The sequence below is a fragment of the Mirounga leonina genome, unplaced genomic scaffold, assembly GCF_011800145.1.
Source record: "Mirounga leonina isolate KUSES-001 unplaced genomic scaffold, KU_Mleo_1.0 Mir_125, whole genome shotgun sequence".
NCBI lineage: Eukaryota > Metazoa > Chordata > Mammalia > Carnivora > Phocidae > Mirounga > Mirounga leonina.
In genome coordinates this window covers 15,974,681-15,987,984 of record NW_023270305.1, presented here as the reverse complement: position 1 = coordinate 15,987,984, position 13,304 = coordinate 15,974,681, and the positions used below count along the sequence as shown (strand labels likewise).

Below are 13,304 nucleotides of genomic sequence, written 5' to 3'. Positions count from 1 at the left end.
ATCTTATCAGATTGTTGAAATGCCCTACAGTAGTGGCTCAAAACTGATGCCACAATAGAACCTTCTTTGACTGATCAATTAGTTTAAAGCCATATAATTTTAAAAATGGGGTAGAATTTATTTAACATGCTGAAGGGCAAAGATGAGCCTTTAGTAAGTTAATATTTACTATATATAGTTATCTTTTGGATGTCACAGTTTGACATATGAATGATATGTCCAGATTTTTAAATTTTTGGTGACCTTTTGAATGTGAAGCCTAATTTCTCTGTTGAGCCTGAAATGTACTTAGAGACTGTCTTCCAAAGAATAATATGTGGAGAAAGTGAAAGCATATGCCTTCTGAGATGAGAATAGAGTGACCTCCTTCTTGCTCTCTCTTGGACAGCTCACTCTAGGGAAAGCCAGCTGCCATGTTGTGAGGACATTTAAGCAGGACTGTGGAGAGGTCCACACGATGAGGAACTGATGACTCCTAAAGACATCAAGCAAAGAATTGAGACTTTCTGTCAATAGTCATGTGAATGATCTATTACCTTGGCAGCAAGTCAACCAGCCCCAGTCAAGCCCTCAGATGACTGCAACCCTGGTTAATGTCTTGACTGCAACCTCATAAAAGACCCTTAGCCAGAACCACCCTGTGAGTTGCTCCCAGATTCCCAACCCACAGAAACATAGTGTTTCATAATGAGACAATGTTTGCTGTATTAAGCTGCTAAATTTTGAGGTAATTTGTTATGCAACAATAAGCAACTAATACAGGGACCCTTTTCCAAGATCAAGAGCATTTTAGCTGGGACTCTTTTAGGTACAAAGTAGAGCATACAGTACTGCATTTTAGTTGTGTGTGTGTGTGTGTGTGTGTGTGTGTTAACATACCTAAAGTACACAACTTAAGTGTACAACTCAAGGAATTTGTACATATATATGTAACCACTACCCAGGTCAAGATATAGAACATTTCCATCACTCTAAGAAATTCCCTCATGCCCATATCCAGTTAATAATTCTTCCCAGCAGTAGCCACTTTTCTGAGTTCTATAACTATAGATTGTTGTGCATGTTACTGAAATTTATATAAATGGAATTATTCCATATGTTCTCCTTTATGCCTGGCTTCTTTCACTCAGCATAATAATTTTAAAATTTATATTGTTACATGTTTCGGTAGATTCTTCCTTTTATTTGTGGGAAGTATTCCATTGTACAATTATGCCAAATTTATTTATTTCCCTGTTGTCAGACATTTGGATTATTTCCAATTTGAGGGTATTATGAATAAAGCTAGTAGGAATTTTCTTGTACTAGTCCCTTTGAGGACCTATGTATTCAATACTCTTGGGTAAATTCTTAGTAGTGGAATTGATGGGTCATAAGATGGGTGCTTGCTTAACTGTCAACAAGTTTCTCAAGTAGTTGGGTCATCTTACATTTCCACTCAAAGTAATTCTTTTTTTCATTTGAGGCAAACTCAGTTTGAAAAGAAAGAAAAACAAAAGTTAGTCTTGATGAAAAATGAGTGGCAATGAATAAAGAGCTTCTTAAATTATTTGGAGTAGTCAAGAAAACCATTCTACAAGGCACAGAGCTACCTGACAGCTGATCCTCCAGGCAAATACTTTTATTTTGATCATTGGTTTGTGCATAATTTTAGCCACTTAAATCAAAGTTTTTCATAAAGATGATTTGACCAGGGCCCCAAATCCCGAGAGGAGAAGAATTTACATAAAGAACCCTTCAGATGAGCTTTCCGCTCTGTTAAATGGAAGAAAGAAGCATCTTCCCACATGGCACACTTGTTTACTGAGCCAGCCTAGCACCATGACAAATGAAACAACTTCTTGATGCCTAACACAGCTTGCCCCCAGGCACTGAGTCAGCTTTGTGTTTCCCATGAGTTCGGCCTCAAATAAACAGATCAGATAACTTTATTAATTATGCACTCTGGGGCATAGGGCTGTAATAGGCTCAGGCTCTGCACACAGCCCCAGTAGCCCGTCTCCAGCTTGCTCACGGCGCAGGAGGTGTCCCTCCGTCCTTTCTGGTTCTGAAACCATCCAGACACCCACAGGATTATTTTCCTCAGTTGTACAGGGCTCTGGAAGAGAAAATGAAAGCTGTAAAGCCCAAATATCAAGTCCAATCTCAGCACCTTCAGGAGATGCTCAATACGATCTTTTTTTTCTATTAGGAAAATTAGAAATTAGCAACCAGCAAAAATGAGAAATGGTTCAGTAAAAGTCCCTCTTCCTGGTGCAGATGACAGGGATTGTGTGTTTAAGAGCAGAGGAATGACACGGTGAGGAAATCCTGAGGCAACAGTGTGCTGAGCAAAGGTCATTCTGCACGCACAAAAGGGCCAAAACCCAGATCCAGGGCTGCATTATTTCCAGATAATTCAGGAAAGGATGGGGGCTTGGTCCTGGGCTAATTCATGAATTTTCTTATGACTTGTATTATTATAAGTGGCTTAGATGCCAGGGGGAAAGGAATAAGGAATTCCTTTTCTTCCTTTTCTTTTTCTTTCTTTCTTTCCTTTCTTCCTTTCTCTCTTTCTTTTTTAATTTATCATTGGCCAGGCACTGCACCAAGCACTTACCAAGCATGAATCAACTTAATTCCCACAACGGCTCCGTGAAGTAGGTACCATTATCCCCATTCCAAAGATGGGCTTACCTCAAGGTAGGTAGATGACTTTGGAAGCTCCTCCAACTAAAAGGAGAAGGAGCAGGATTTGAACCCAAGTCTCTCTACTCCTTGCTCTAGACTTGTGGCACTTTTTACAAGTTTAAAAGGAGTTTTAAAATGGGCAGCCTCTACCCTTCACTATGGACAAGAGCTCCACGCTCAGATTGTGTAGAAGCTGTGCTTGAAAAGGAAAATACATTTTTCCCCAATGTTCTACTCCTAATGACCAAACAGCTCCCCACTTCCTAAGGTTGGCTTATTTTCCTATGAGAAAGATTTAATTAAAAGCCTCTTTCTTTAAGAGCATTGCCTCCCTGAGCCCCTCTGCTCCGCAGGGACCAGCCTTGAGCTTTATATGGCAGTGAGTTTACTCTGCTTTCCCCTCCAAACCAGGGAAGACGTCCTCCCTGCTGTCAACTCACTTTTCTAGTGTAAAGGAAAGCCACCTTGCCTTCTTTATTCCCTGTCTTATTTAGAGAAGTTCTCTAGCACTAGAGCCGTAGAGTTTGTATAAGCCACACAAACAACAACGTATTGCTTCAATTACTGTTTACTGTGTGTTTTGGGGTCTCCTTGATAATTGCAGGTTGGAGTACACTTGGCTGGGTTGCCCTTATTAAACTGTGAAGGTCGCTTCTCTGCCGGGATCTGTAGCCTGCGAGCCCTCCCTTCTCTTCCACAAATGTGTCTCTTCCAGAGCTTTTTGCAATTATGGCTCATTTCTCTAGGTTTCATGCGGCAGGCGTCTGAACAGAATTAAAAGCATAAGCACGTGCAAAAATAATCCGTTTCCCAAGATAGTAAATGCTGAGAAGCTCTATATTAGAACACACTGTGAGTGCTGACTGGCTAGTGCATGATTAACCTAATAGGCTTAAAGTTCCACTTGCCATCCACATCTGTCAGGACTCGAGCAGAACGCAGGCGCGTAGTGCACGAGACTGAGGTCCTTTAGAATTGCCCCATTGCTCTCTCACAGCGGAGGGTTCGAGACATAGAGCAACAAGACCACAAGCACCACTGTCTCTACACCGTGGGGCCAAGGAAGTAAAGAAAGCTGGTTCCGAGGACCCGGCGCCATGGACTTCAGAGCATTCTGGCCTGGAAATTGCCTGGACCGACTGGTAAGGCTGCCTTTGGTTCCTATTTCAAGGATGATTCTCTGAAAATTGTGAAGACTATGGGTGGGAGATAACTACAAGCTGGCATCATGGGGTGTACACCTTCCCACAATGACGTTGTTAATAGCGTTGCTAAGAGTGGCATCCAGTTTTTTAAAAAGCCCAAAGCAATTTTGCCGGGACGTCAAGGGGGCGGTGGAAGATGCTCTATCCCTTTGCTACTTCCAAACTCCACCTGCTATGACTCTGGGGGAGACCCGACCCAGGGACAGAGGCTGACAGAGGAGCAGCCGAGGGCCAGGTGGACCCAAAGCCCAGCTGAAGGTCTCTATCAGCTCACAAGAGATCCCACTGCAGGCAAAGGGAAAGATATGGAAGGACTGCCCCCAGAAACCAGAATCTCCGCATCCCAGCGGGACAAATCACAAAGCCACATGGCTCGGGACCTTCCATCCAAGACACAGAGCTCCCACGGGTCACAGGGGACAGTCTCTTCTGGGGAAGAGAGTGAAGAAAGGAATACCCAGCAAAGGAAGCTGAGATGCCACACGTGTGGCCAACAGGGCCACTGCTGCCAGACCATCCTTCCTGCTCATGAGCCTGAAGGCAAAGTGGATTTCCCTGAGCCCCTGGTGAAGGCCCACCAGCACGCCTACACCTACCTCCACACCTGCATCTCCAAATATGAAGCAATCCTGTCCATCACCCATCAGGCCACCCAGACCCAAGAGCTGCTGCAGCCCATGGTCAGCTTCCTGCTGCTGTGCTTTGATGAGGTCAACCGGCTCTTGGGGGAGATCTCCAAGGAGGGAGAAATGCTCCTCCAGGAAGTTCGGGACGATCTGGCTTGGCCGTTGAGGAAAGGAGAGCCTCAGGACCAGCCAGATCTCCTGCAACAGCTTCTGCAGTACACAGTCAGCAAGCTGCTGGTGCTCAGTGGCACGGTGGCCTCGATCACTGGCCGCTTCCTGGAGGGCTCCAGCAGTTACCACCATGACACCGCGAGCCACTTGGGAAAGAAGCTGAGCACAAAGAGGGGTGTGGATGAATGCCTCCTGCGGGCTCTGGGGCAACTGGAGAACTTGGCGAGCGGCCACGGGGACCCTGGGATGCAGGGTGCGCCCTTGTGCTCTGAGGACAGTGGCATTGGTGGGGACAACGACTCTGTGCAGCTGGTGGACAAGCTGGGCAAGCAAGCCAGCTGGGACTCGGTGTCGGAGCCCGCAGAACGGAAGCTGGTGCTTTCATCCACGGTGGAAGCCAGGCTGTCAGGACAGGCCTGGCAGCAAAGTCCTTTCCAGATGGGTTCAGACACACCCCAGGACTGCCCCCTCTGGAGGCCTCCGTCGGCGAAGGTTCGGCCCGCGGCACAGGGTGGTGCAGGGGGCCCTTGCCCCTCGAGCACAGGCCCAGAAACTACGACCGCCAGGCCTTTGGGGATGGGCAAAAGCACTCGGTGTGATTCCCTTGGGATTGGGATCCCCACAGAAGCACATTTTCCTAAAGGCTCCCGCTTGGTGGACACTCCTTCCGTCACTGAAGGGGAGGACAGTAGCCCAGAGGAGGAGGAGGACCAGGTGAGTGGCATGAGTCTGGGTCCACAGCAGGAAAGCTCTTTCCCTCCAAGGCCGCGCTCTTCGCCTGGTGGCCCGGAAGGCCTATTTCAGCCACACCCCAGGAAGCTCAGGAAGCCCCAAGCCCAGGAAATGATTCTGAAGATGAAGGAAGCAATCAGCGAAAGGATCAAGTTTGTCCCTGTGCCTTCTGGGCCCCAGGACTGGGCCGAGGAGGACGAGAGGAGGACAGCGGTGCCCCCGAGACCCAGCACAGCCAGCGGCAGCAGCAGGGCCCCTCTGAGGCAGAGGAGGTCCCAGTCAGAGGGGTGTCTGAAGAGCCAAGTGGAGGACTCCACCCTCCAGGAGCTGCAGAGGGTCCAGAGAGACCTGAGCCGGAGGCTGGAGGCATTTTACGCCCTGGGTGCGCGACAGCAGGGGCAGAGCCCGGAGCAGGTTGCGCAGCCCCGCGCCGTGGCTCGGAGGTCCGACACCTGCGGGAGCGTGCCGAGCATCACCAGCAGCAAGCTGAAGGCATCCCTCACCAAGAACTTCGTCATTTTACCGAGTCAGGACAAGAGCATCGTGCAGAAATGCAGTCCCCGCCCTGAGAGGGAACAGCCCCGGCAGGGGGAGCCTAAGGGGCTGCCAGTCGTCATCCCATCGGGTGAGAAGACCAGTGAGGCTCGGGGGGCCGAGGACTGGAATGTCAGGGGCTGTCCCACCAGAACATCGGTCAGGAAACTCATTGAAACTTTTAGTCCCACTGAGAGTCTGAGGACGCTGGGAGATTCCAAGGACGCCAGGCCAAGCCCCTGCCTCAGGAAGTGGGGGGTCCCCCTCATGCCCCCCAGATTTCCCATTTATAGGGGGCTTGCCCCTTTGTATCCAAAGCCCCGAATTTCTCCAGCAGCGAGTGGAGAATCTCTCAAGCTGGGCCCAGCCTGGAGGCCCTTAGCTCCTATTTCCCCCCCTCTGCTGACAGCAGGAGCGTCCAAGAGGGAGGACCTCAATTTCAACTATGAAACAGAAGAGGACCCAGAGCATCTGCCTCCACCGCCTCTGGAAATCCTGATGGACAAATCGTTCACCTCTCTGGAGCCCCCAGAGAGCAGCAAGCCAGCAGGAAGCTCCTCCAACGGGACCCATGCACCAGGGCCGGGAGGGGCTGACCCTGCCCTGAGAACGTGGGCTTCCCCAAAGCTCAGAGCCTCCATGAGCCCCACTGACCTGCTACCCAGCAAGAGCACGACTGCCCCCACCAGGCCCCACAGCACAGGGCCAGGGGGCAGCAAGAGTGGCTGCAGTACCAGAAAGCTCACCTTGGACCTGAGCCACCCACCAGCAACCAGCAGAAACCCAGAGGTGGAGGGCAGAGGGGCTCAGAGTCAGGCACCCGCAGACAGGGCCACCAGCCTGTCCAAGCATCCCCAGAAGGCCATCCCCTGGCACCCGTCCAGCCACACATCTGGGCCGAACAGCACCTTGGAACCCAGCCTGGCCAGGCCAACACGAGGGCCACATTCTCCCGAGGCCCCCAGGCAGAGCCAGGAGAGAAGCCCCTCGCTGGTCAGGAAGGCCTCTGCCGCAAGGGGACACTGGACAGCCCGAGCGGACAGGAGGCAGCTCCCCTCTCACAGATCTGCCCAGCCAAGCGTCCCCTCCGTGCACGGCTCCCCCAGCCCACCCATCAGCCCTCCGGTAAGCCCCACGGTGCTCAGCCCCCCAGGGACGAAGGAAGGAGCCTCCCCCCCACCCTGGCACAAGCCACCCAGCACTCCCCCCGCGAGCCCACCCGCACAGCACAAGGCCTCCAGCCCCCCTACCCGGCACACAGAAGCGAGTTCCCCTTCCTCTGGCCCCTCCCCGTCCCCCCCAGTGTCCCCTGCTCAGGGGCCCCAGCAAACAGGAGACCCTGAGGACAGTCGGGCAGCCACAGCTAAGGCATGCGGGAACACGTGCTCCATATTCTGCCCGGCCACCTCCTCTCTGTTTGAAGCTGCCCCGCCCCCCTCAGCAGCCCACCCACGCACCCCAGCCTCGCTGGCCCCTGAAGCCGGCGGCCCTCGGGGGACCCCCGCAGGAGGCTGGAGGAGCTCGGGGCCACGGCTGAGGGCGGGCTCCCAGCGGGGCCCGGCTCTGTGTGCCCTCAACCCTCAGCCTTTCATCAGAAGGACGGCTTCTGACCGCCGGCCGAGTATCCGCCTCGGGCTGCCTGTCCCCGGTGCCACCTGCGACGCTTGGGAATCTGCACTCAGCAGGAGCAGGTAAGGAGGATCCTCGGGCCACCGCCTTGCGCTAATCCAATAGAGCCCAGAGGCCCTTGGGGTCCAAGGGAAGAGGCAGAGGAAAAGGGGGCTGAGGGATATCCAGCCTCCCGCCATGGGACCCATCCTCGAGCAGCTGTGCTTTCATCTGTCACTCATTTCAGGTTCCCGAGAAAGATTTTAATTGAAAGAAGCTCTGCTGTGTTAAAAAACGGAGTTTAAAACAATCACATTAATCCAAGCACAGCCTCCCCTTTATTTTACACCTGAGGAAAAAGAGATGACGTGACTACCCACCCCCTCCACCCCATGCTGAGTCACTGTCACACGGTCTGGAACCAGCAGCCGGATTTCTGTTCTCTCTGGTTTACTGAGGTTCTCAAACTTTCTGGCCCCAGGACCCCTTTAAAACTCTTCAGAATTATGGAGAACCCAAAAGAACCTTTGTGCAGGTGGGTTCTATCTATCACTTTTTACTGTATTATACATTAAAATTGAGAAATATTTAAAATACTTATTAGTTTTTCTCAATGACCCCATTATACATTATCATTAAAAGTAGGTATATTTTCCACAACAAAAACATTTAGTGGAAAGAGTGGCATTGTCTTATATTTTTGCAAATTCCTTTCATGTCTGGCTTCCAGGAAAGATGGTGGCCTTCTCAGACCTGCTTCGGTAGTGCATCTGGTGGGACATCACACAAGACGTAGACTGGGAAAGTCCACTCTACATTCATGAAAGAATGAGTGGAAAAGGCAAATAACATCTTGACAGTATTTTGGAAATAGTTTTGACTTCATAGATCCCCCTCAAAAGTGTCTCGGGGACACCCAGGGGACATACCTTGAGACGACTGGTCCTAGAGGTATGGACTATAAATGTTTAGCTTTCCCACACCCCCAAAGACCTGCCTCCACTTCTCTTCCATTCTAGCCTCACCTCCATCTACCCGATTGGAGGTGTGTAGAGCAAGAACAAGACCCTTCATGGGCACCGAGTACCAGAATCAGGTGGAAGGATGGCCATCAATACCCTTGGCAGACCGAGTTCCAAGTGCGCCTTTCTCGAGAGGGCAGCTGACTTACAGGTCATTGGCCCAGCCATGTAGGCAGGCTTGGGCATGAGATGGCAACAGGTCAGGAGGCATGGTAGAGCCATTGCCTGAACATGGAAAGAAAGACACATATGCCCAAGTGGGTAGAACACATGGGGAAATGCATCTTCTCCAGGATGCAGCATGGGCAGAAAACTGTCTATCTGAGACCCTGTTGGAGAAGAGCTCTTATCAATGTGTCTTGATACCAGATGGGACAAAGCTAACCAGCACAGTCCTTGCTGTCTTCGAAATGCCCACTGTTGAGTCAATCAGCAGTTTATTTCGGCCAGAGTGATACATGTTACAGACTTCACAATCTGTGGAGGCATAAATGGTAATTTTTTACAAAGTACTCGGCAGTCGATTTTAAATAAAATTATCTAGGGAAAGTTGTGCATTATTATAGTTATATAAACTTCCCCAGCCACTTGAAAGAAATGAAGTATTGATTATTTTTGCAAGAATCTTAATGTAATGTTGCTCTTTTCTTAAATCTAAAATGAGTTGCCTACAGCACAGTGCTTTTCATCTAAGAACCTCGATAAATGTTAATGCATTACCCCTCACGCTAGCCACTTATTCTCTTATTACATTTCTAAAACTGTGCCCTTCAGGAGAAGAGCTTGGGAGAACAGGGACAATAAAATGGCATTAATTAAAAACACTAACATTTTAAAACAGCAGGAGCAATAATAAAGTAACATAAAATTGTTCAAGAGGAAAATAATGCCCTTCTCTCAGGCTTCTCCACGGAATAGGGCAGCCTAAAAGGTTGTTTTATGTCCTGAATCTCAATACTTAGGGAGATGGGCTGGGGGGGTGGGGAAAAGTGCTTGTAGCTTGAAAGAAAGGAGGATTCATAAACGGGAGACTTCCCAAGGTTGCGTGGAAGGTCGCAATAATGGCTCACACTCCTTTCCCTGCCTCCTGGTAAGACCACACCTCCGAGCCACTCGGAACTGAAACTGTGAGCATGTGCTGGATGTGATGGGAAAATGCTCATCCCCCATTCCCTCCACCCCTCCACCCCTGTAAAGCTGACATCTAAGAGCAGAAGCATGCCAGCTAGAAAAGCACTGTTTCCCCACCCTGTTCCCTGCCCTCCTGCATACGGGAAACCAGACCAAGGAAGTAGGCAGGATTTGCCTGAGATCATGCAACTAGCCAACAAGCCAGTGCCAGAGAGCCGGAAAGACTCAGAACGGGCTGTTTCCCCAAGCAGGGACTTGCAGGGATGCAACCCACCGCATGGTATGTAGCGGCAGAGACAGGATGACCTGGCCTAACCTGGCATTGACCTACTTCTCGTCATCCCATGCCAGGCACAAGCCCCTTTTATAGAAAAAATGATGATGTTTATATCCTCCCGATCTTGGGGCCCAGGGGATTGGGGACGGTCCTTGGAGGCTCACCTAGGAAGCTCAGTTACAACAATCTCAATTACAGCTTCACCTGTTATTTATGTTTTGAATCCCCTGGCAGAGGTGCCGTCTCTAGGTCTTAGCACGCTGGGGCGCTGTGAACATTCAAGAAGGGCCCAGATTTTCTCCCCTAAATACAGTGCTTTTAGTCTTTGCTTAGACTGGACCACCCAGGCAGGGGCTCTCTGCCGCCCAATCCCCCAACCCTATTTCCCAGATCAGGGTCCCAACCGACCAGCGGGGCAGCGCCTGGCCAGCCTGCCTCCCCAGCCATTCTGGGATCAGGCGGAACCACGGCCACATCGTGGCAACCAGGAAAATCTCCCTCCTAGCCTGAGCCTCACACAGGTGTGGAACCTGGTTGGGGTCGGGGAAGACACGGTTCTAGGACAAAATCGTTTTCACCTCCACTGACACCGCACGCCAGGCATGCCCCTCCCTTTCCTGCTAGCTACTCCAGTCGGGGAGCAGCAAAGGGTCCCAGGGGAGGTGCATCCTGCACATGCCTTTCCCTGCTCTAAAAGGGGCACAGGGAGAAGAAGCAAGGAAGGTGGGAGCTGGTCCTGCGCACAAAATCACACTTGATCACTCAGGGCCTGGGAACTGGGCCCGAGGCCCGAGGCCAGCATGGGTGAGGCTGGCTCAAAGGAACACAGTACGATTCTCACAGCCTAAAAATCACGTGTATGCCCATCTTAGTTCCTCACTTAGTTCCGCACCTCACCCCACATTCCGGCCACCTTCATCTGAGTGGGATCCAGACTCAAACTTGCCCTCCACCGGTTCAACATCTCACGGAAGCCTAACCACTGAGCCGAGCACGCTGCGGAATAAAGCTCAGGGCATGGTTAAGAACCTGCTGTCAGAGGCAGAGAGAAGGACCTTCTGGGTCTCTGCACATGGGAGCTGGGTCCAGTCCTGGACCTGAGGTGACTGATGGCGAGGCTTGACCCTCAGGTGCCTACCTGTCATGTGACAGGGTGGTCCCTAGTTTCCTTTCCAGGCATGACTTCCTGTTCATGCTACGAAGCAGGACCAGCATGACAGCTGGTCGTTTACTGAGTGCTTATCATGTGCTGGTTCGTATGCGAAGAGTTTACTTTGCACGCCTCACCCAGTATTGATACCTTCGAGCGCCCTGTGAGATGCGTGCTATCATCATCTCCGTTCTACAAAGAAGGGAACTGGGAATCAGAGAGATTAATGAATGTGCTACAGGACACACAGCTAGTTAGCGCAGGACTCGAACCCAGACAGCCGGATTCCCACGTCCAGGCAGTAAGGATGAGGCCAGCCCGCCAGCACACAGCCCGTGTGGCTTCCGGAGCTGGTCCCCCTTCTGGCCTGAGCTTCCTCCACGCTTGTGATCCTCCTCCATTCTGCACCCCCAATGCACACTGGGTGTCCCTCTCCCCTCAAAGGCCCTCTCGCTGGGTCACTCAGCAGCTGGGAGGCTCTGTTCTAGCCAAATGCCAGGCTTGGGCCAAGCACTTGGCATTTTACTCTGTTCAGGAAAAGGGTGGCTGCTGAGCAAAGCAGGGTGTGGTGGGGTTTTGTTTTTTGGGGTTTTTTTAGGCTAGCTAAGCCTAGCCCTTTATTAAACAAGAAGTGCTTTAAAAACAAAAATAAAATAAAGGCCCAGCTCCCAGAGTTCCTGAGGGAGCTGCTTTGTTCAGAGCAGCGGGATCCTGGGCATGAGGAGGAGAACAGGACTCAACCTGTCGGCACAAACACCGGGGGCTCGGCTCCCACAGTGCCTGACCAGAGCAGGCAAGCATGAGCACGGCACCAGCCCGGCAATCCTGGTGAGGAAGGGCAGAGGCCTGGCACGGGGGTCCACGGGCCTGTGGGTGAGACAGACCGTGGGGACTGAGAGAGGTAGGATGGATGGGGGCGGAGGGGAGCGGGGACGGGGGGGGCAGAAGGAACAACTGAGGAGTGTTTGATCTGCATCTGTCCTTTTTCTCTGCAGCAGCAGTGAGGAGAGCCCCAAGAAGAACACAGAGCCATGGAACAGCCCCTGTGCCCCAGAACTGAGGGGCGGTGGCAGGGCTGCCTCTCCCCCAGAACTCTGCGTGTTGGGCCACAGGCTGCAACGGGAGGCCAGAACCAGCCGTGCCCAGGACAAGCCTCAACAGAAGGAAGTAGCCTGACAGGCCAACCAACAGGGTCACACGGATGCCAGTCACCCCAGAAGGCGATGGGTGACAGCCAAGCACCAGACTGTCCCATAGAGGGTGGGTCAACCAAACTCCTACTCCTAGAAAGATCCGGAAGGTGCACTGCCCCGAGAGTCTGCTAAATTCTAAACCTTTGCCATTTTCAGCCCCAGAGTCTGGTTTGCCTTGGGGTACAAAGGCTAACTATAACTTTGGACCCCACAGTGACACTCTTTAATCCTTCGAGTACTGGCCTTAATTTAGGGGAAAATGCATTTGTCGAATGCTTGATGAGCTGGGGGGTTTTACCTGGGTTAGTTTCCTGGACTCAATTAATCCGCACAACGAAGAATGAAGCAGATAGCATTCTCTGGGTTTTGCCGATAAGAAAACCAAAGTGCCCCTTCCCCCAAGCCCGAAAGAGTCTTGCCTGAGGTCACACAGCTAGGAAGAGAACAGAGCAAAAATTCCAACAGGTGTGGCTGGCCCCAGAATCCCTTGTTTCTCGTTCCAGTCTCGCTCCATCTGCCTAAAGCAAACCTAGTCTACAAATGGTTGGAAAGCCTTGTGGTTTTTTTTAAGGTTAAATAGTGTCACTGCATTCAAGTCACCATTGAGAGCTTTGTTTAGAAGCTGACTGCTCCAGAGATGGGAAGACTGAGGTGGAATTAAGACACACACCCTCCTTCCTCTCCTCCCTCCCAAGCACAGACCCAAAGCCCTCAACACCAAGCTTCCAGCCCACTCCTGCGGCTGAGCGGCCTCGGACTGTGTCTCAGAGGCAGGCGTGTCTCGGATGCTCTGCCCCACGCATCCACATGCCTCTCAAACTGGGTGGGTGCAACCAAGCCTTGCAAACAAGCAGCCTATTATCCACGCCCCGCGGGGGCTGGAGCTCAGGAGGATGTGCACACACGCACGTACACCCAGGCACACAAACACTGGTGCGCCTGCCAGTCTCCCCCAGGGGCTTCTCGGCCAACTTTATTCCCAAGT

The 13,304-nt window shown here is 51.5% G+C and overlaps 1 protein-coding gene across 1 annotated transcript; it reads left to right on the top strand.

The window, feature by feature from the left end:
• The first annotated feature begins 3,898 nt into the window (after positions 1 to 3,898).
• On the top strand, positions 3,899 to 12,302 carry PCARE (photoreceptor cilium actin regulator). The gene is made up of 2 exons (XM_035000831.1): positions 3,899 to 7,629; positions 12,122 to 12,302. Exons 1-2 carry the CDS (start codon positions 3,899 to 3,901, stop codon positions 12,300 to 12,302), a joined length of 3,912 nt encoding a protein of 1,303 aa, XP_034856722.1.
• The last annotated feature ends 1,002 nt before the right edge of the window (positions 12,303 to 13,304 follow it).

Bases quoted from the DNA above. Each gene is read 5' to 3' on its own strand.
- PCARE (XM_035000831.1), top strand. From the start codon at position 3,899: ATGGGGTGTACACCTTCCCACAATGACGTTGTTAATAGCGTTGCTAAG. The intron at 7,630-12,121 runs GTAAGGAGGATC...TTTTCTCTGCAG, and splicing joins TCTGCACTCAGCAGGAGCAG to CAGCAGTGAGGAGAGCCCCA.